Source organism: Camellia sinensis, chromosome 5 (assembly GCF_055761805.1).
Source record: "Camellia sinensis isolate YWXY chromosome 5, ASM5576180v1, whole genome shotgun sequence".
NCBI lineage: Eukaryota > Viridiplantae > Streptophyta > Magnoliopsida > Ericales > Theaceae > Camellia > Camellia sinensis.
This window is the reverse complement of record NC_138965.1, coordinates 31933308-31953093: the sequence shown is the minus strand read 5'-3', so window position 1 is coordinate 31953093 and position 19786 is coordinate 31933308. Positions and strand designations below refer to the sequence as shown.

General features: G+C 35.6%; 1 protein-coding gene across 1 annotated transcript; it reads left to right on the top strand.

Annotated features, from left to right (window-relative positions):
• Nucleotides 1-172: 172 nt before the first annotated feature.
• LOC145791307 (patatin-like protein 5) lies at nt 173-13887 on the top strand. The gene is made up of 5 exons (XM_082871658.1): nt 173-444; nt 11006-11075; nt 12034-12177; nt 13250-13537; nt 13882-13887. The coding sequence occupies exons 1-5, from the start codon at nt 173-175 to the stop codon at nt 13885-13887; spliced, it is 780 nt and encodes a 259-aa protein (XP_082727784.1).
• Nucleotides 13888-19786: the final 5899 nt, after the last annotated feature.

Genomic DNA, 19786 nt, shown 5'->3' with positions numbered 1-19786 from the left:
ATTAGAGAGAAGTTATAAATTTTATTTTTTTCAGTTAATTCAGTTAAATAAAAAAATTTCTAATAAAGAGGTAATTTTGATTTTTTAAATCATAAAAAATAATTCGTATTTTAAATAAATTTTAAGTAACGTATTTATACTTTACCAAATAAAAAATAAATAAATTGGTTTAATGGATTTTGCGTTTGGAACTGACAGAAAGGTGGCACCATATTTGAAAAAGAGAAAACTGACATTCAAAGGAGTGATAGCAAAGGTGGTGAAATATACAGGGTTCGGGTTGGAGAAAGTTCTAGAAGCGGTTTACAATGGGGAGAATCTTGAACGCACTGTAATAGAAGAGTTGGGTGGTGAAAGTTTGTTAAGGGATATACTTCAACCAATATTGTTATCCCAACCTATGACATCAGTAAAGTTCGTCCTGTTATCTTTAGCACTCGACTGGTATGTACCTTTGGCTTGGTTTCTTAACTTATGTTGAGCTCATTTTGCAATATTATAAATAAATTATTTATTAATTTATTTACATCACATTATTTTTTTTTTTCTTCTATATATATATATATATATTTTTTTATAAAAAGTAAAAAAAATTAATTTTTAAATCATACCCAAAACAACTCTTACTACTAATTTCCCATATGTATCTGAAACATGCCATATATGGGGAATTCTATCATAGACACCCCCACACCATATGTTAATTACGTTATTTTCTTTTTTTAGTTTTGACCAATTTTTTTAGGGAGACTTATTTAAAAGTCTTTTTTTAGACACGTATAGTAAGATAAGTCTTGTGTAATTTCTTATAGAATCTCAAATCCTATTTAGATAGGAATGTATTCCACAAGATCCTACATAAACGTAACGTGACGTGACACTTACATAAATATAACGTAACGCGACACCTACATAAACGTAACGTGACGTGACACCTATATAAACGTAACGTAACATGACACCTACATAAACGTAACGTAACGTGTCACGTTACGTTTCGCAAACTTAATGAGTTTTTATTTTTTCAAATTGAATGTGAAAATGTTGCTGGTTTATGTTGGTGTCACGTTACGTTTCATATAAATATGATCTATGGCAACATTCAATTTCCTATATAGGAAATTCAATGTTGCCATAGATCATAGGTGTCACGTTACGTTTATGTAGGTGTTACGTTATGTTACGTTTATGTAGATATGATCTATGGTAATATGATTGCATGTTACCATAGATCATAGGTGTCACGTTAGTTTATGTAAGTGTCACGTTACGTATAGGTGTTACGTTGCATTTATATAGGTGTCACGTTACGTTACGTTTATATAGATATGATCTATGGTAACATTCAATTTCTTATATATGGTTTTACTATCATTTATGATATTAACAACTGATATTAAGGGTATATGTGTCAACAAACTTCCCATAGGACTTATAGGAACATAAGTTTTTTAGTAGGACCATATATAGCATAAGTCTCCCTAATAGGACTTATAAATAATTTTCCCATTTTTTTATTTAATTATGACATTATTTTGAAATATTTTGATTATGACTTTTTTATATTTGGTTATGATTTTTTTTTTTTAGTTATGACTCATAAAGTATAAAGTTATGTTAGTTCCTTCTATAATTATAAGGTGTATATAATACACACACTTTGAGACGTGTATACAATAGTTGTTCCCGCTATATATAAACCCCCCCCCCAAAAAAAAAAAATAATAATAATAATTATTATTATTATTATTGTACCATATACACCAGTTACGACATTTTTGGTAATTGATTATAACATCATTGTAATATTAGTTATGATTCAATTATAACCTCTTGTAGTTGTTATTTTCGTCATGATTGAATAAATATTTTATGACTTATTGTGGTATTGGTTATTAATATTTTGTAATTATTGTTTTTAGGAAAATAGTACACAAATCTACTTTCTAAATCCATTTTCTAAACCTAATGATGTGTAAGTGATATGATTAGTTGATGATTAGAATATATAAGACAGTGTTACTTTTAATATCTTAATTAATTGGCACATTACTAAACTTCAAAATTGGGTCAAATTTTTGGTCTTGAATAACAATGCTCTTGTTTTTATTATGATTAAAGAGGTTTTTGTTTATATATCAAGTGGTGTTTGATTATAACCATTTCTTGTAATATTAGTTATGGCTCTGTTTGGGAAGAAAAAAGCCAGGCTTTTTTGGCTAAAATAGTCACAAAAAACAAAATAGGCTATTTTAGCCACAAAAAACAAAACATCAAATCCAACCCATAATCATTACAATCCTCTCTCACAAAAAAAGCTAAAAAATCCAAAAAACTCTTCCCAAACCAGGCTAAAATAGCCCAGGCTAAAATAGCCAAAAAGCCAAAAAGTCAACACACTTCCCAAACGGAGGCTTAATTGTAACATATTATGATTGTTAATTTGGTTATAACTAAAGAGGCACTACAACATAAAAGAGTTTTAAAGATTAAATTTTTTGGTTTCTAAAAATGAAAATTTTGCTGCAAAAGATATTTAGGGACCAATTTCTAACGTCGTGAGAATAATCACTAAAGGTTCATCCGAAAAAGTAAAAAATAAGGCTTTTAGTGACAAAATTTTGAAAATGTCACTAATAGATACACTTTCAGGAACAAAATAATTTGGTCTTAAAAGGATTTATTTTTTAGACAATAAATTTGGTCCCAAAAGGATAATAATGTATCACTAATACCCAATTTTCTTTGCTAAAAATATAATGACATTTTTCGCAATAAAAATATTTAGTCCCTAAAAACTAATTTTGTCCCTAAATTTTGGTCTTCAAAACCTATATTTTTTGTAGTGAGGATTTTTGTTATTTTTCAAGTGATGTTTCGTTATAATTCATTGCGATCTTTTTAATTAAAATTGAAAGTAATTTCGTTATGACGCTTTGTGCTATTAACATCACAAAATGTTATAACTTACCTATGATACTCATTTTTGAAGGTTTATGTATGGTAGAAGGACCCACACTTGAGTAATATATGTTATGTGTGTATTCTTCTTTGTCATTATTATTATATTATAACTTTTTCTGAATTACATACACATCGTGTATGCATGTCTTTAGTATAAATATATATAACTGAGGGAAAACATAGAGCCAGAGAAAAGTGAAAAATATAGATTTGTCCTGGGATAAAGTGACTATCGATTTAGGCAATTCAATAAAAATTATGCAACTGTGATTAATATAGAAAAAAGAGAGTAAAACAAAACAATCACGACACAAAAGATTTTTTACATGAAAAAATCACAATTGGAATCCACATCAACTTGTGATAAAAAGATCATAGGTCCTCAGCCAGACAAATAATCCACTATGAAATAAAGTAATATACAAGAGATATCTTACAAAAGGCTAATTCAAGCACACACGTTTGCTCAATCTACAAGTGTAACACCCCAAAAATAAATACAACAAACTCATCTCATAAGCGAAAATGTAATTGAATTAACTTACTTTCATTCATCAGAGTTTAATATACAAAATGTGACACATGCGATATACATTTATAAATAGTCTATCCTGAATCTGCAGCATGTGTTACAAGTAGACAAAATATGAAAGTTGAACAGACATTCAAATGCCCTAGAGGCTTTCATCTTTCAAAGTAGTTACTTGGTTACAACAAAGTGAGACTAGCTTAATACAAATAAAGCCATTGGCTATACAAAAGGAAATACAACAAAAAAGAAGCTCTTGCTCTAAAGTCCCTCCAAGCTATTGCCTTGGTGGAGGCATATCACCAATACTTGAAAATAGTTTTCTCTAAATAGGGTGAGCCAAAGTCCAGTAGGAAATCTGACACAATATATGAGATTTAATGAAGATATAAACATAATGCACATTTACAATGTCAGTAGTAAAACATTCATATTCTATATAGTCATAAAGTACCAAAGTTCATATCCCAATCCTTTTTCTTTCTCGCCAATTCAAGTTAATTCATTTCATCTCAATTTATGAGCCAATTTCGTTATCTGTCAGACAACCCATTTGCGACTACAACTCAGTGGTTTCCAAAATAACTCAACCATCATACAAATACTTCAATTTTCTATTTTACAGAAATTTCATCCGCGGGATCGGCGCCCATATATACGCACGGTTTCGGGACTTTCACCCTGGACACACAGGCCAATTTAATTTCAACGGAGTCCATCCTCTATCTCCTCCAAAATAATGGAGTACATCCCCTTTCTTCTCCCAAATAATCATACATATACAATGTATTTAAAACATAGTCATATTCAATGACAATCAACAAGAGATTAGGTTCAATTCAGTTAATCCTCATGCAAATTCTACAACACTCATAGCTATCCTCCACCGATAGTCAAATAAAGATATTTCTACACAGATAGTCAATCTCAAGACATATAATTTATTCAAAATTTCGCAAGTGAGAGATAATACATATTCTTCTCCACCATTTATGTCCACACCCATTCCATTTCATATTTTACAATACTAATTTCATTTATTTATACAAAATAAATATTTGTAACATTTTAGGGAAAACTTCCCCCTTTCACCAAATATCACCCAAATGCCAAAATCAACTATTTTGTCACAAAATAACCCCATTTTCAAACCCCATAATCCTTTATATCATATTCACATAGAAACCCCTCTTTTAATTTTTAACCCAAACCCTAGGTTTTTCCAACATACTCCCAAATCTCACCATTGTTACACAACAACCAATAACTAAGCTAAAAATCATATGAAAGTATAGAAAAATCCTTACCTCGAAGTTAAAAGACCAAAGGAGAAGTGGAGAAACTTCAAAGATACCGAAACCAAGGTTGATTCGGATCAAAATGTAGCTATTGATGTGCTCAACCTTTTTAACAAAGGCCTAAGGGTGGAGAAATCACTAGATCTAGATGAAAAAGTAGAGGGAATGTAGGTTTTAGAGAGAGAGGGTTTCAACTTTACGTTTTAAAGAGAAATAGATCTGAAAAAAGTGATGTAAGAAGTCATTTTCGCGGTCTGATATGCGCATAGTCCGTTCAAGTGCAAGAAGTGACACTCGAGCGTCAGACACAATAAGTTGTTCCGCTTGAGTGCAAGAAGTGCCGCTCGAGTGCCAAGACACAAAGAAAAGGATGCTCATTGATTGAGCACAAGAAGTGACGCTCGAGCGTAGAAAATACACATCTAGTAGTTTTGCAAACAATAGACTAGTGCTTGAACGCAAATAAGGCCGCCCGAGCACTCACCCACTCTCCTAGTAGTTTTGCAGACATGTAAAAGTACTGAGAGTTTGCAAAGCCCACTCGAGCGCAAACTCGAGCGCAAGAAGTGCCACTCGAGCGGAAGACCAAAAATGTGGCAACAAGAGTTTGGAAATTAGGCAACCAACCTATTCCAAACACAACCACAACAATCCCAAAGCCAAGTTTAAGGGAAAAGAAGGTAAGCAAGACATGTTCAATAGTACGAAACCAAGAAACCTGTATTCCAGATAACAACAAGGGCCAGATCAAAACCGGAGTTGCTACAACAAGTAACTCCATCTCCTTATTTATTGCATATTTGTTTTTGTAATTGAATCCACAATAATGATGCCGAACCGGAATCCACAGAAGCTTACAATTTTAGAATCCACCAAGAAGGTTCACTTTTCAAAGATGTGAAGTGTTGGAGATAAATTTTGGTAAAATTAATTAAAGCAAAATAACATGAATAATTAAAATAAATAACAAAATAAATCTTACAAAATTTATATAGATTGATAACGAACACTGTTGTGATTGAGGCTATTGTTTGAATACTATGTCTTTAAGACATAATTTCGTCCTATGCAATGGTGATTAAGAATAATGGACGTCCTGTTTTCCGGATACAACAATCGCCATAAACGAAGAGAACACACTCTTTGATTGTATAGCGAACCAAAATTATGTTTTGCACTCGCAAGAACTTAGACACGAATGAGGATTGAGTGAATGTAAGAACAGAAGGAATTTTGAGATTCAGAATGAAGAAATATAGAATGGAGGTAGCCTTTATATAAGCTTATTGTTCAGTTTGAATAGAAAAGGCATGAAGAAGGGACATGACCCTTGGATCTCACCCTTTAAAATGAAGTGACACCACTCTTAGGTCACACCCTTTAAAATGAAAAGACACCATCTTTGGGTCACACCCTTTACAATGAAGAGACACCATGAAGGGTTGCAATCTTTCTTTTGAATAGAGTCCATTCTATCACATTTTAAAAAATTTCAACAATCCCTCATATGGATGAAATTGACGAAATGAGAAATGCAACAACATGCAGACTATGTAAGTACAAATCTGAAAATATCCTGCACAGGATAGGTAGCTTTTGGCTTTGAACATTCCCTTGTGAAACACTATCAGATTTACTAGCTAATTAGTGAACATGATGTCTTGAACTATTCTGCCGTTGGTATAAACCGAGACAATAGCCTGTCACACAATTTTATTTCTATACACAACTTGGTTTTATCGGTTGTGTCCATTTTGGCTTTGGACAATTCTTGGATTCATGAGTAATCTAAAGAATTTAGCCTTTTTAATTCTCATAGAATCGGCCTAGTTCACACTCACATAGGTGATTCCCATTAAAAGTATCTTGCTATACCCCACTTGAATTTTCAAGCTATGAGTCTTATTAAAAACAAATTTTAACCTATTTGTCGCTACAGGTAACCACTATCTCATCATAGAAATGGGTAGGAGAATTACTCCTTTGTGATTCTAATGTGTCATTCTTGATTCGGTTGTCCCTTTGAACCTAGATCTTGGGATCTACAGTTAACTAGGTTGGGTTGCTATTAAAATAACTCTTTAAGTGATAGTTTTTAATCTCATTCCCCTCGATGATCTTTCCTTCATTTACTCTCTACTCAAACTTTTTGTTTAGCGACCGCTAATTTCTGTTTGACCTTCTTCTTTATATATCCTTAAATAGTTAGCGGATCTACTTATATTGTTCTCAAACAATACTCATATCTGAGTGCAAATGTTTTACGATATTAGTCTTTGAATAAATCAAGATTTACCGTTACTCTATGTCACTCCCATATTTAAAATTAATTAATAGACAAAGAGATGTTCCTTAGAAGTTAACAAAGTTAATTTTGTTTTTCCTGTAGCTTTTTTTTAGACAAGAAATTTGATCCTTTGTGGACTAGCATCGTTACTTTAGTAAAATCCTTCAAGCACCCACACATTTTAACTACACCAAGAAAAATTAATTTCTTTGTTAAGATATTATCACACAAAAATATCAACATACCCCCACAATTCTGATATAAATCAAAAGATAACATCCATCACTTGTTGACTATGGCGTGCTTGAGTAACAAAATTTTAAATCAAATTTATGAAATAGAAAACCTAGAATAATTATGACTATACAAGTCATAATTTAATGCTTAAATAAAATCATATTCTCATAAAGATTTTACTCAAGAATCAAATAATTCAAAAACCTCATTTGATTATATAAATCCTTACATTGCCTTTAGGAAAAAATGTTTGTAGAATGCATTCAAGAAAAAATACTTGTACCTCCAAATTAAAATTCAAACTCTTAAATTTGAGTATTTCTTGTTCAAAACAACTTGATGATTAGCTTTGAAGCACCTATAAGCTAATGAATCATCAAGAAAAATGTGAGAGAGAATTACAATAAGGAAAATTTACCCATAAGTCCTAGTTTTTGAAACGTTGAACCATTTAGTCCTAAAAGTTTTCTTATGCTCCATTTAGTCCCATTTTTACATCAATATGATGTGAATGATGTAAATGATCTAATGTTTCATTCTATAATTTCAAAATTTATTGAAATCTGATGAACATTAGATGTTTTTCATCCTATATTTTCAAACATTATTGAAATTTGATGAACATTAGATGTTTGAAATCCAATGTTTGTAACATGACTCTGATGTTATTAACATTGTATCTGATGTTATTAACATTGTAATGGGACCTTTCAGTCTATAAGAAAACTTTTAGGACTAAACAGTGCATAAGTTATTAATTTGGGATTTATTGGTGCATCCCCCTTACAATAAATCCTCACTACAATTTCTCTCTCGATTTTTCCCTCGTCAAAATAATCACTCTACCAAAATAGATCTCTCAAAATAAATCTCCCTCTATGTTAGACAATATAATAAGCTCCAGAGTGGTTCAGAGGAGATATAGAAGAGATACAAAAATGAACTGGGAGAGATGCCCAAACAATACAACAAAGGGTCCTTCAAATAAACTCAAGGCAGAGCATCTTCGCAGGCGAGGTCATGAAGGTTGCGAGCACGACTGTGTCCTGCACGGGCGCAAACAATCTCTTCGCGGGCAGCAGAGAAAAAGTCCTGAGAGCTCATTTTGGTCACGACCTGTTCACGGGTGCTATACCTGTACATAGCGGGCGTGATGGTGAATTATAACACCGCCGTTTTTTGCAGACTATAATCATAATTTCCTTCATATCTTCAGTCCATGCTTTCCTAATCAAGCCTCCCAACAAACAACCTCCTTTTGGGCTGTACAAGCTTATCTTTCTCACATGTCTATCAATCATGATATGCCACAAAGATCTTCAATAAAGTTATCAATCATGATATGCCTCGCTTCATATGTTTCACATTTTGTTTTCATCAATAAATTTTTTTCTTTTGTTGATAAAAAAAACAAAGATCTTCAATAAAGTAAACTTTCTTCAATACTATCTTTAGCCCGCCATTTACTAGCATGCTTTCCATGACAAATCTGCCACCAACTTTAGCTCTTTGACTTTATCATTTCATAGCCCATCAATGTCAGCCACTTTCCATTATATTCACAAATGTACGCCAATCAACACGAAAACAAGTAGCCTGTTGTTTTGCATTCCAAAGTTCCCCTTAAAACTCTAAAAATTCATCAACACATCGTCTCCATCCTTGAGACACACAACAGCCACCAAACTTTCTTTTGATCTCTCACAAAATCTGTCAAACACTTTGTTTTTTTTAAACTTTCAAACTCTACAATTCATCATGGATCATATTAATTTTTAAAACCAAGAAGATTAATGAACAAGATCCATAACAAGGTTCTAAATATCGGCCGGTACGTCCCGTACCGGCCAGTTCGTACCGGAAAATGGGAGGGCCGAGTCGGATACTCACCGGTATACCGGCGAGAATGAATTTCACGGCCGTGTCGGCCGATTCCCGACACGTATCGGCCCGAATCCGATACATAAACGATTTGTTTCCGATACAGTCCGATACGGCTGAAATTCACTTGCAAAAATAGTTGAGAAAAGCAAAACAAAGTTGAAGAAGTGATGCTCTGTTTTTCTTCTATTTGTTGATGCTCTGTTTATCTTTTTCTTTTAGCTGAAGAAGTGATGCTCTGTTTTTTTTCTATTTGTTGAAGTCATCGGTTTGGATGCCTTTAGCTCAACTCTTTGTAGTTGTAGCTTTTCTCGATCAAAAAAAAAAAAGTCATGGTTTTTGTTTTGTTTTGTTTTTTTTTTTTTTCTATGGTTATTTTTTTAATGCAATTTTTTAAATAATTTTACATAAATGCAATCTAACATAAATTTTTTTTTTGTGGTTATTTTTTTAAATGCAATTTTTTATATAATTTTAAATGCACATTAGTTCAGAAGCTGAATAGAACTCATAATTTTATAACTCAGGAGCAGGTTTGTTCTCTCATAATTATATACATACATATATATATATATATATATATATTATCAACATAGAATATAATTTTTTATATATATTTTAAATGCACATATGCTCAATATATATATATTTTATATATATTATTTAAAGAGATTTAATCTGTCAGATTTTTTATTTCAGATTATTTTTATATCAGATTTTTTTTATAGAGGTTTAATTTGTCAGATTTTTTTAAAGAGGTTTAATTGTTAAGTAAAGATGTTTAATATTTTAGATTTTTTATTTTTATCTTAAATGCATTATTATTACTAACTAAATTAGAATTACAATATTTGTTAATTGAAAACTATTATTGCAGATAATTGAAAGTTATAACGGCGCACGAAGGTAGTTCTAGTGGAAAACTTCCAAGTGATGATATTGGTTGGAAATTTGGAGTTCCATTAGAAAATAATAGGCATAAAATTAGGTGTAAATTTTGTGGAAAAGAGCTAAATGGTGGTATAACTAGGTTGAAGCAACATTTGGCCCATATGAAAGGTCAAGTCACACCTTGTGCTAATATCAGTGCACTACAACAAAAAGCACTTTTGCGACCAAAATTGCATTTTTCGTCGCTGAAAGTAGTAGAATTGGCGACTAAAGTGGAATTAGTCGCTAAAATTGATCACTTTTGCCGACTAAAAGAGTTTAGTCGCCAAATATAAGGGTATTAGCGACTAAAAGGCAATTTAGTCGTCGAATGTAGGGGTTTTAGCGACTAAAGGTTGTTTAGTAGCCAAAAGTCACGGTTTTTGGCGACTAAAAATGATTTAGTAGCCAAAAGTGATGGTTTTGGCGACTAAACGGCAGTTTGGTCGCCGATTATTGGTGTTTTGCCGACAAAAAACAGTTTAGTCGCTGAAAGTGAAGCTTTTTGGCTACAAAAAAAAAATTAGTAGCTAAAGGTCAAGAATTGCCGACTAAAATGCAGTTTAGTCGCCCAAAGTAGAGGTTTTGGCGACTAAATGAGGTTTAGTCGCCAAAAGTGCTATCCTTAGGCGGAATTTAATTCTTTTAGCGACAGAAAACAAATTAGTAGCCAAAAAATGGAGAATTGGCTACTAAAATTCAGATTTAGTCGCCAAAAGTGCTATCCTATTTTTTTTAGTAAATAATTTATTTTTTACATAAAATATATTAAATAAAAATAATTATTTTTATATATATAATTTTGTATTAATACTAGTCAATATAGTATATAAATAATAAATGTTGCATTAATATTCATGTGATGTTGTAGTGGCGTAGTGGGGAGAAAGTGTTGGTAAAGGTTGAGAATGTTGGGACATTGCGGGTTCGAAACTTTGGACTAGCAAAGGCAATTTTTTTTTTTTTCCAAAAAATTGGTTTTGGCGACTAAAGTTTGTGGTCGCCGAAAGGTATACTTTTTGGCCACAAAAAATTTAGTCGGAAAATGTTTAAATAATAAAAAAAATCAGTATTGGTGACTAAAAGTTTAGTCGCGAAATGTACAATTTCCAAAAATGGAATTGCATTTGGCGACAAATTCTTTCGTCGCTGAAGACCTGTATATTGCCGACTAACAGTTTTTTTGTCGCCAAAGGTATTCGCGACCATGTATTCGCGACAAAACCGGCGACTAAAAGTTTTTGTCGGGAAAAGTGAAAATTCGACCTTTGGCGACTAAAGGTGTTTTTTGTTGTAGTGGTGGTGAAGTTCGAACACTAATGATAGGTCATTTGAATAATTATAAGGGCAAAAGGATTGACAAAAGGAAGATGAATGAGGAATTGACAGAAAAAAAAAAAAAAAAAAAAAAGTGCCAAATATTTCCACATCAATTTTATATTAAAAGTTTAACATATATGCCAAATAAAAGGTTGAGACTAAACTAAATATATATCATTTAGTTGAAAATGAGTCAAAAAAGTGCCCCTACATATCAAAATTTTGATTAAAATGTGATAAATTAAGGCTAAAAGAGTCAAAAAAATGCATAAAATTGAGTTTTAGATGGATTGCTAATGATTTTTGAAATTTCATAGCCGCGACGCCCGATACCAGATACGTACCGGTCGATACTACCGATACCGATACTCCATGATCGATATCGTTACGTTACCCGATACCGCGATTTAGAACTATGCATAAAAGTGAATTTATCATCAATTTTTTCATAAACTAAATTTTTCCCTACAAAAATTTGTAAAATTTAAATGTACAAATATGATTGTAGTTATTTTGAGATTTTGTTCATTGAGGGTGACAATATTAAATTAATAATGCATGTACCTGTTGCACATGAATAAATGCAGGCTAAGGAAAAAGATTCTGAGATAAAACTGAGAGATGTAGTTGTCAGCTCGGCGTCTGCTCCATATTATTTTCCTCCGAAAGAATTTGAAGCTGATGGTAAACGCTACAAGCTCATTGATGGTGGTCTCGTTGCTAACAATCCTGTAACATTCCCCCCCTCTCTCTCTTTATTTACTGTTCTATAATTTCACTTTAATCTCTCATTTTTAATTGTAACAATCAATTCTTTAAATTTTCAATCAAAATAAAATAAGACCCTTCCATTAACGTAGTGTTAAATTTCCTGTTGATAATTGTCAAGTGACTCTCACATGAAACATTTTTTAGGACAACATTTTATTTTTCATCTTTTTCTAGTTGTACTATTTTCTCCCAACCCTTTCTGAGGGGATTCTCTCAAGTTCAAAATCTGAACTTCACCGCCATATTAGAGCTTGTAGGACCCACAACGGGTCATGTTTCAATAATTTAAACCGTTCATTTTATAGGGTTTTCAATGTATATCATTCTTGGCAAAACTTAGGTCGATCCGATAATTATCACAATTTCATTTTATCACGTTTGCCTCTAAAAACATGGACAGTGTAGTTTTAAAAGAGTAAATTATGTAAATGGTCCTTGCAGTTTACCCCGTTTTTTCATTTTGGTCCCTGTTGTTTCAATTTGATCAATTTTGTCCCTAAATTTTACGGATTGTGTCATATTAGTCCAATAAATAACGGCGGTTAAGTTTGATGGACGGAAAATCAAATGATGTTTCAATTTGATCCCTGTAGTTCATAAAATGTGTTAATTTGGTCTATGTAGTTTATAGGAAAGTCAAAATAACAGGGACCAAATTGACACATCTTGTAAACTACAGAGACCAAATTGAAACATAATATGATTATCCATCTATCAAACTTAACCGCCGTTATTTATTGGACTAATATGACACAATCCGTAAAATTAAGGGGCAAAATTGAACAAATTAAAACAATAGAGACCAAAATGACAAAAAAGGTAAATTACAAGAACTACTGTTGTAATTTGCCCTTTTTAAAAACATGCTTCTCATTCATTTTCTTAAAAAAAATATGACAAAATAAAAATATTACGATTATCGAATAGATTTAAATTTTTTATGAATGATATATATAAAGGATTCTATTAAATTAACGATTCATGTATGCATGTATCTCACTCTCTTGTATGTGTGCGTGTGTATTGGTGCAGACACTACTAGCCATAAAAGAAGCATGCAAGCTATATAGAACTCCACCTGACTATAAGAATTATCTAATACTATCCCTTGGTACTGGCAAAGAAAAGGTTCCTGGTGGATACAATGTTCTTGATGGTGGAATCATGGACTGGTTCATGAAGTTAGACAGAAGGACTTTAAAGAAGAAAAATCCACCAATATTGGATGTCCTATTTAGAGTCTCTGAGGACATTGCTGATATGATCACTTCCTTTGTTCTTGGTGAACATAATTTTGGTCACAATTATCTCCGAATTCAGGTACACCATTCAAAATTATAACTCGAATTCAAATAATATTAAAGCATACATATATATACATAACCACTAGGATAAAAGGCAGTTTGTCTCTAAAGTATGCATTCCCTATAATTTTGGTGCTTTTAAGTTTTAATTTTGTCATTTTAATTTTCAAAGTTGTCAATTTGAGTCAAATTAATCCAATTCCAAACAGCTATTTAAATAGTTAATGAAATAATTATAAATTTCAGATATGGTCTTTGAAATATATCTTTTGTGTCATTTTTATCCCCGAAGTACCAATTTTTCAATTTCGTCCTTTAATATTGTAAGATTATATTTCAATTTCTTTATCAATGTATCAGGATTAAATTGACAAAATTAAAAATTTTAGAGACTAAGGGTACGTTTGATTCACCGGATTAGGGGGGACTAAACACTATTTCGATTGTAATCCATTAGAAGCCTTTATCTGGCTTTTGTGTGTGTTTTTGTTTTTAACCCATCGGATATGGAGTCTGGCCAAACTCCTTATCCCTGTAGACATCCCATTTTTGACCGTCCTCAAGACTTGGACGTCATCGTTTGAACAATCGATGATCATCCATGTTCATTCGTTTTGAGTTCCCGGAGGCCTCGGCCGAGCGCCGTACCTCAGGATCTCTTAACTTGTTTGTTTTGTGCTTGGTTGGACCAAACACTTGTTGGTTTTTGCTTTGGAGGGTAGAGAGTGGCTTGTCTGCCATTCCCTAAACCCACCGGCCATGGCTTAAGGCCACCGGCCCTGGTTTCTTCCCACCGGCCATTGACGGTCGGTCGGTCGGCACCATTGACGGTCGGTCAGTCGGCACCATTGATGGACGAGCGGTCGGCACCATTGATGGACGGTCGGTCGATCGGCACCATTGACGGTCAGTCGGTCGGCACCATCGATGGTCGGTCGGTCAGCACCATTGATGGACGGTCGGTCGGCACCATTGACGGTCGGTCGGTCGGCACCATTGATGGACGGTCGGTCGATCGGCACCATTGACGGTCGGTCGGTCGGCCCCATTGATGGACAGTCGGTCATTCGGCACCATTGACGGTCGGTTGGTCGGCACCATTGATGGACGGTCGGTCGGCACCATTGACGGTCGGTCGGTCGGCGCCATTGATGGTCGGTCGGTCATCTTTGTTGGCCGATTGGTCTTTTTTTTTTTTTTTTTTTTTTTTGCTGAACCCTTGGTTTTAGCTTCTTGAGGAAGCTTGAACCTTTTGAATCTTTGTTTTAGCTTCTTGAGGAAGCTTGAGCCTTTTGCTTTAGCTTTTTGAGGAAGCTTGAATCTTTTGCTCTAGCTTCTCCAAGAAGCTTGACCCTTTTGCTTAAGTTTCTTTGAGAAGGTTTGACCCTTTCTTGAGGCTTCTTCAAGAAGCCTTGGCTCTCTTCCTCTATAAAAACAAACCCTCCTCTCCATTTGCAAGGGTTAAAAAAAAAACATTTGGCTGGAGCATTTGCATACACCTCTCCATATCTCTACATTCCAAGCTCCATAGACCTTTATTCTTGGCCATTTACACTACACCTCATAGCCTACCACCTCCACCATCCATTCAAGCACCTTGGAGCTGATTTTCAGAGGTTGAAGACTCACTATTTTGGTCCAGAAGCTGCTGGCCTTCTTCTCTTCAAGGGTAAGTCTCCATTTCCCCCATTTTGACATTGTTTTGCTCCATAGTTTAGCCCTATTTGCAAGCATTTTTGGACTTCGACATAAACTAAAGAAAGTCTTTTTTTGACCTCCTCTTTAAGTTTTGTTGAGGTCACTTTTCTTTTTGGAGTCATCTTCTTCCTTGCATGCTTCATTTCCTCATGCTTTGAGCCATGGATTTGAGCATTTGCATTGGCCTTGTTTTGGAATCTTAGCCACTGAAATCTAGTGGATTTTCAGTGGCTTTGATGTGTCTTTGAGCTCCAAAATCATAGAGGGGTGACCCTCTCACCCCTCATTCTCTTTACCAGCTTTGTTGGCCTTCCAAAGGAGCTCCATTTTGCATGTTGTGAAGTCACATTCCAGGACTTATTTTGTGAGTTTTATGGTCTTCATTAGCTCTGTCCGGAGCCCATTTTGTCATATTTTATGTCTATGATACATGTGTAGAGCAATCCTATTCAAGGCCTTTCAAAGGGACCTTTCATTACATGCTTCCTAGACCAATTCCAGGGCCTATTTGGTGAGTTTTAAGATTGTCATAACTCATTTCCAGAGGTGGTTTTGACCTTTTATATGTCCATCATATAGGTGTAGAGTAACCCCTTGCATGGCCTTCCAAAGGAACTCATCATTTTTTTATGCATTGACTGAGTTTCAGTGGTTATTTGGGCATATTTTGGCATGGCATACATCTGTTTTTGGCTGGTTTAATGAGCTTTCATATGCATCATATAGTTGTAGAACAACTCATGGTTCACTAGCTTTCGTTGCATGCTTTGTGGGCCCTTCATTTTAGCACTTTTTGGCCATGTCATAAACTGATATTGTGCTTATTTTGGACTTCCCTAGCTCTGTTTTTAGGTCTCATGATTGAATGATGTTTGTTTTGCATGCTTGTAGTTCAATACCCATGCTTAACTTTGAGATTTGAGGCCTATTGCATACATGTGCTGAGGTGTGTTCATGTTTTTGGCTCATTATACATCATATTTCAGAGCTTGTGTCAGTGCCATATTTCCATGTTTTGTACTCCTTAAGTGTGCTTGAGAGTTGTGCATGAATGCCTTGTTTTCGGACCATTGAATGAGCTCCATTTTCTTGCATGTTGAGCCACCATTTTAGGCCATTTCCCCATTGTTTCAGATCTGCCTAGGGTCTGTTTGGGGTTGGTTTTGCCTTTGGTGCGTTGCTTTGGGTACCTCTAGTGTAACGCACTTCACTAGTTTCGGTACCTGGGCCCCCTAGCTTGCATTGTGTGCCATATTTGCATGTTTCGGGACCATATTGCATGCTGTTTCAGAGCTATAATTTATGCTATTCTATGCCATATTGCATCCCTTGCCATGCTTTGGTAGAGTGGTATGTTATGCCTTAGGGTCGGTCCTTTGTATCCGTGCAAGTTTGCATGTGTTTCGGTTGTCTCATTTCCATCCTAATGGCCACTGATGTGAGCGTGGCTAAGGTCCACTCATGTTGGTGTAAGTCCATCGTGCATTGTATATGCCATTTCAGTGCATTGCGTATGCTAGGTTGCATGTTAGAGCATTGTGTATGCCATGTTACATCGAGCATTGTGTATGCCATTTCATAGCATTGTGTACGCTAGGTTGTATGTTAGTCGCATTGTGTATGCCATCCCATTTGCATTGTGTTTGGGATAGGAGTTAGCCCAAGCACGGGAAACGAGGGACATTTTGTACTCCGAGTGACGAAACGTGTCTCAATTCCCGATCGCCGACACTCCGGATTACCCATGATGGAGTTTCGGCCTTGTTGTGTTTCCATGTGCATTCATTTTGCATTGAGTCGTGCAATTCGACTCCTCGGCCATCATGCATCGAGATGCGTGATTGGTGGCACGAGGATCGAGGTGTGCATACATATATGAAAATACTTTGCCATGCCCCTTTCTTGCTCTCTGTTGCAGCAAATCAGAAATCAGCAGCCTTCTAGAGCTTCGCACAGCATTCCGGGATTAATTGCAAACAGAGGCGAATCGGGGCATCGTAATGGATTTCCGCGCAAGGCAACTTGAGCATGCATCTTTCATCATTTGGAACAGAGCTGAAGCGGTCCATAAATTTGCATACTAGTTTATTTGCTTTCCTAGTTAATTTGTTAATTAATTAGGATTTTGTAATATTTAATTATTCATTCGGACTGTAATTATTTATTCGGACTATATTATTTATTCGGACCCTCCGAGCGAGGGCACAATTATAATAAGTGTACGTGCGTGTGATGTATGTCTTCCAACCCCACGTCTTTCTCCCTTTTATTTACCAGCTTATGATGGTTAGATTAAGGCATGTTTCAATTAGCATACAGTATGATAGCATGTTTACATTCATTTATCTGTCTTGCATGCACTGGGCTCGGCGCATCATACTAACTGCATTTGTATTTCAATTCCAAGTTGAATACATGTTAGCTGTAGCATCATCATATGCCATCTTAGAATAGCCAAGCCTATTGTAGTTGCATTTTCGCATGTGTTGCATTAGGCATTTCTGTATAATTAGGATCATGCATGGATTTCTAACATAGCTTCTGTTTTGGCTTTGAGTACTCGGTAAGTTTTATGTTTTAGCATCCTTGTATGTATGTGAGTGACTGCCATGAGGCTAACTGCTTATGTGATATAACTGCCTGAATACTTGTGGGTGAAGGTTGGGTTATTTGGATTGGAACAATTCATCGATTGCGAGTTTTAAGCCCACTTGAGAGTGGCAAAATCTTGTTTTCTAAGCCCACCTGAGGGTGGCAAATCCACATTTTAGCCTACTTGCGAGTAGCAAACCGTTTTCAAAACAAACATGAGATGTTTCGTTCCAATTCAGGCAATCTAGTCTATACTTGTATGCTGTGCGCATCACATAGTAAATCTAGGCTAATAATCGGAATAAGAACGCATAATATTTTCAAAACTAGATATCATGGTTAGTAGAGGCCGATCTTTGATCGGGCGAGCGAGGGTGCTCACGAAGTGACCTTCCCCAATTGTACCCAAGTTCCCGAGCCGAGGCAACTTTGGTGATGACAGACACATGGCCTTAGGCAACGAGTCAGGGTTTCCTAAATTTCCCAAAATAAAATATTTAGGTGGCGACTCTGTATCTGGCAAAGCAGTCCATGTTTGGCACTTCTTTTAAAAAATCTGTTTTCAAAAATAATTTGCCGGATTTGGACTCTTTGATGATTCATCGGTCTTGCATTACACTCCGCGAGATTAGATACAGGACCGGGACAATTGAGTCCGAACTGTAGTGAGCCTACATGAACAAAACGAGGGGGATTTCCCTCCCGGGGCGTTCAGGGACGTCTACAGTTTCTGGCGACTCTGCTGGGGATTTAGAGAACTTGACTCGAACTCATGATATCTGGTTTTGACTGCACTTATGAGTTTCTTTGCATTGCATTTGCATTGGTGCACCTGGGACACCGTGTTTGCCATCTGCTATTCCTGAGTGGTTTGCCAGAGGCTGCGTGCCATAAGGCTTACCGGTTACGGGCTCTACCAGTATGGGAACACAAACCCCGGTTTTGCCGGGGCACCCTTTTTGACCATTCGACCTAGTGCATATTCGGAATCCATAGTGACCATTCCAAAGCTAGGACAGGTTGCTTACCTGATTGTAGGTTGTTTGAAACCGTTGTGTGCGTAGTGAAACCCTAGCTCCTAACAAAATAGGACAGGGAAACCCTATCCTAACATAGGGGTGTTTTGGCTCTCACTCGTTTGTTATGTGCTTTTAGAGTGCGTCTCTATATGAATACATGCATCAGTTTACAAGTTTGGGCATCAGGCCTGCGAGCGCCAGTTCAGTATTTTGGGTATCAGGCCTGCAGGCACCAGCTCAGTATTTTCGGAATCAGTTATCTGCGGGTATCAGATTCGGCTTCGGGGACAGTGATTTGGGAATAATGATCAGTCTTTGAGAACAGTGTATCAATTGCGTGATAAATATACCTGACTGTGTGTTGTGTTTATTTACGCTGTTATGCTGTCCGTTTGTCTGCTCGTTTATTTTCTTATTATTGCTTTATTTATCTTTTTGCTAGGGGGTAGTTTAGCACAATTGCTTTAGACCAAGCAGATATTCCCCAAGCACTCTGGATAAGAGGTCGCCGACTCCATCGATCTGAGGATCTAGTCGACGGACAACCAGTGTATCATTCCCTACCCCCGGTTATCAGACGGAGGTCGAGAAGATGCAGTGTATCCGAGCAGAGGTTGCCAGAGCAGTGGATTACCCCATCAGTGGACAGTCGGACTGAGATCTCAATTGTTGCTGTAGAGATAGACCTACCAATAGTTCAGACAGATCAGGGCAGTATGGCGGGACCGACAGGAGTTGAAGAAATGATGCGCCAGATGCAGGAGACCATGAGAGCCATGCAGCAGGACGCTGTTCGCCAAGATGAATTTGCCAAACAACAGGCCGAGATCATGGCCCAGCAGGCAGAGTTAATTGCCAGGTTGCAACAACAAACTGGGGCATCTGCTTCACACCTAGTTTCTCCCCCACTAGGAGTCCCGGCACCCGGGGAGGCACCAAATGTCCAGGAAGATACG

Bases quoted from the DNA above. Each gene is read 5' to 3' on its own strand.
- LOC145791307 (XM_082871658.1), top strand. From the start codon at position 173: ATGGATTTTGCGTTTGGAACTGACAGAAAGGTGGCACCATATTTGAAA. The intron at 445-11,005 runs GTATGTACCTTT...GTAGTGGCGTAG, and splicing joins TTATCTTTAGCACTCGACTG to TGGGGAGAAAGTGTTGGTAA. The intron at 12,178-13,249 runs GTAACATTCCCC...GTATTGGTGCAG, and splicing joins GTCTCGTTGCTAACAATCCT to ACACTACTAGCCATAAAAGA.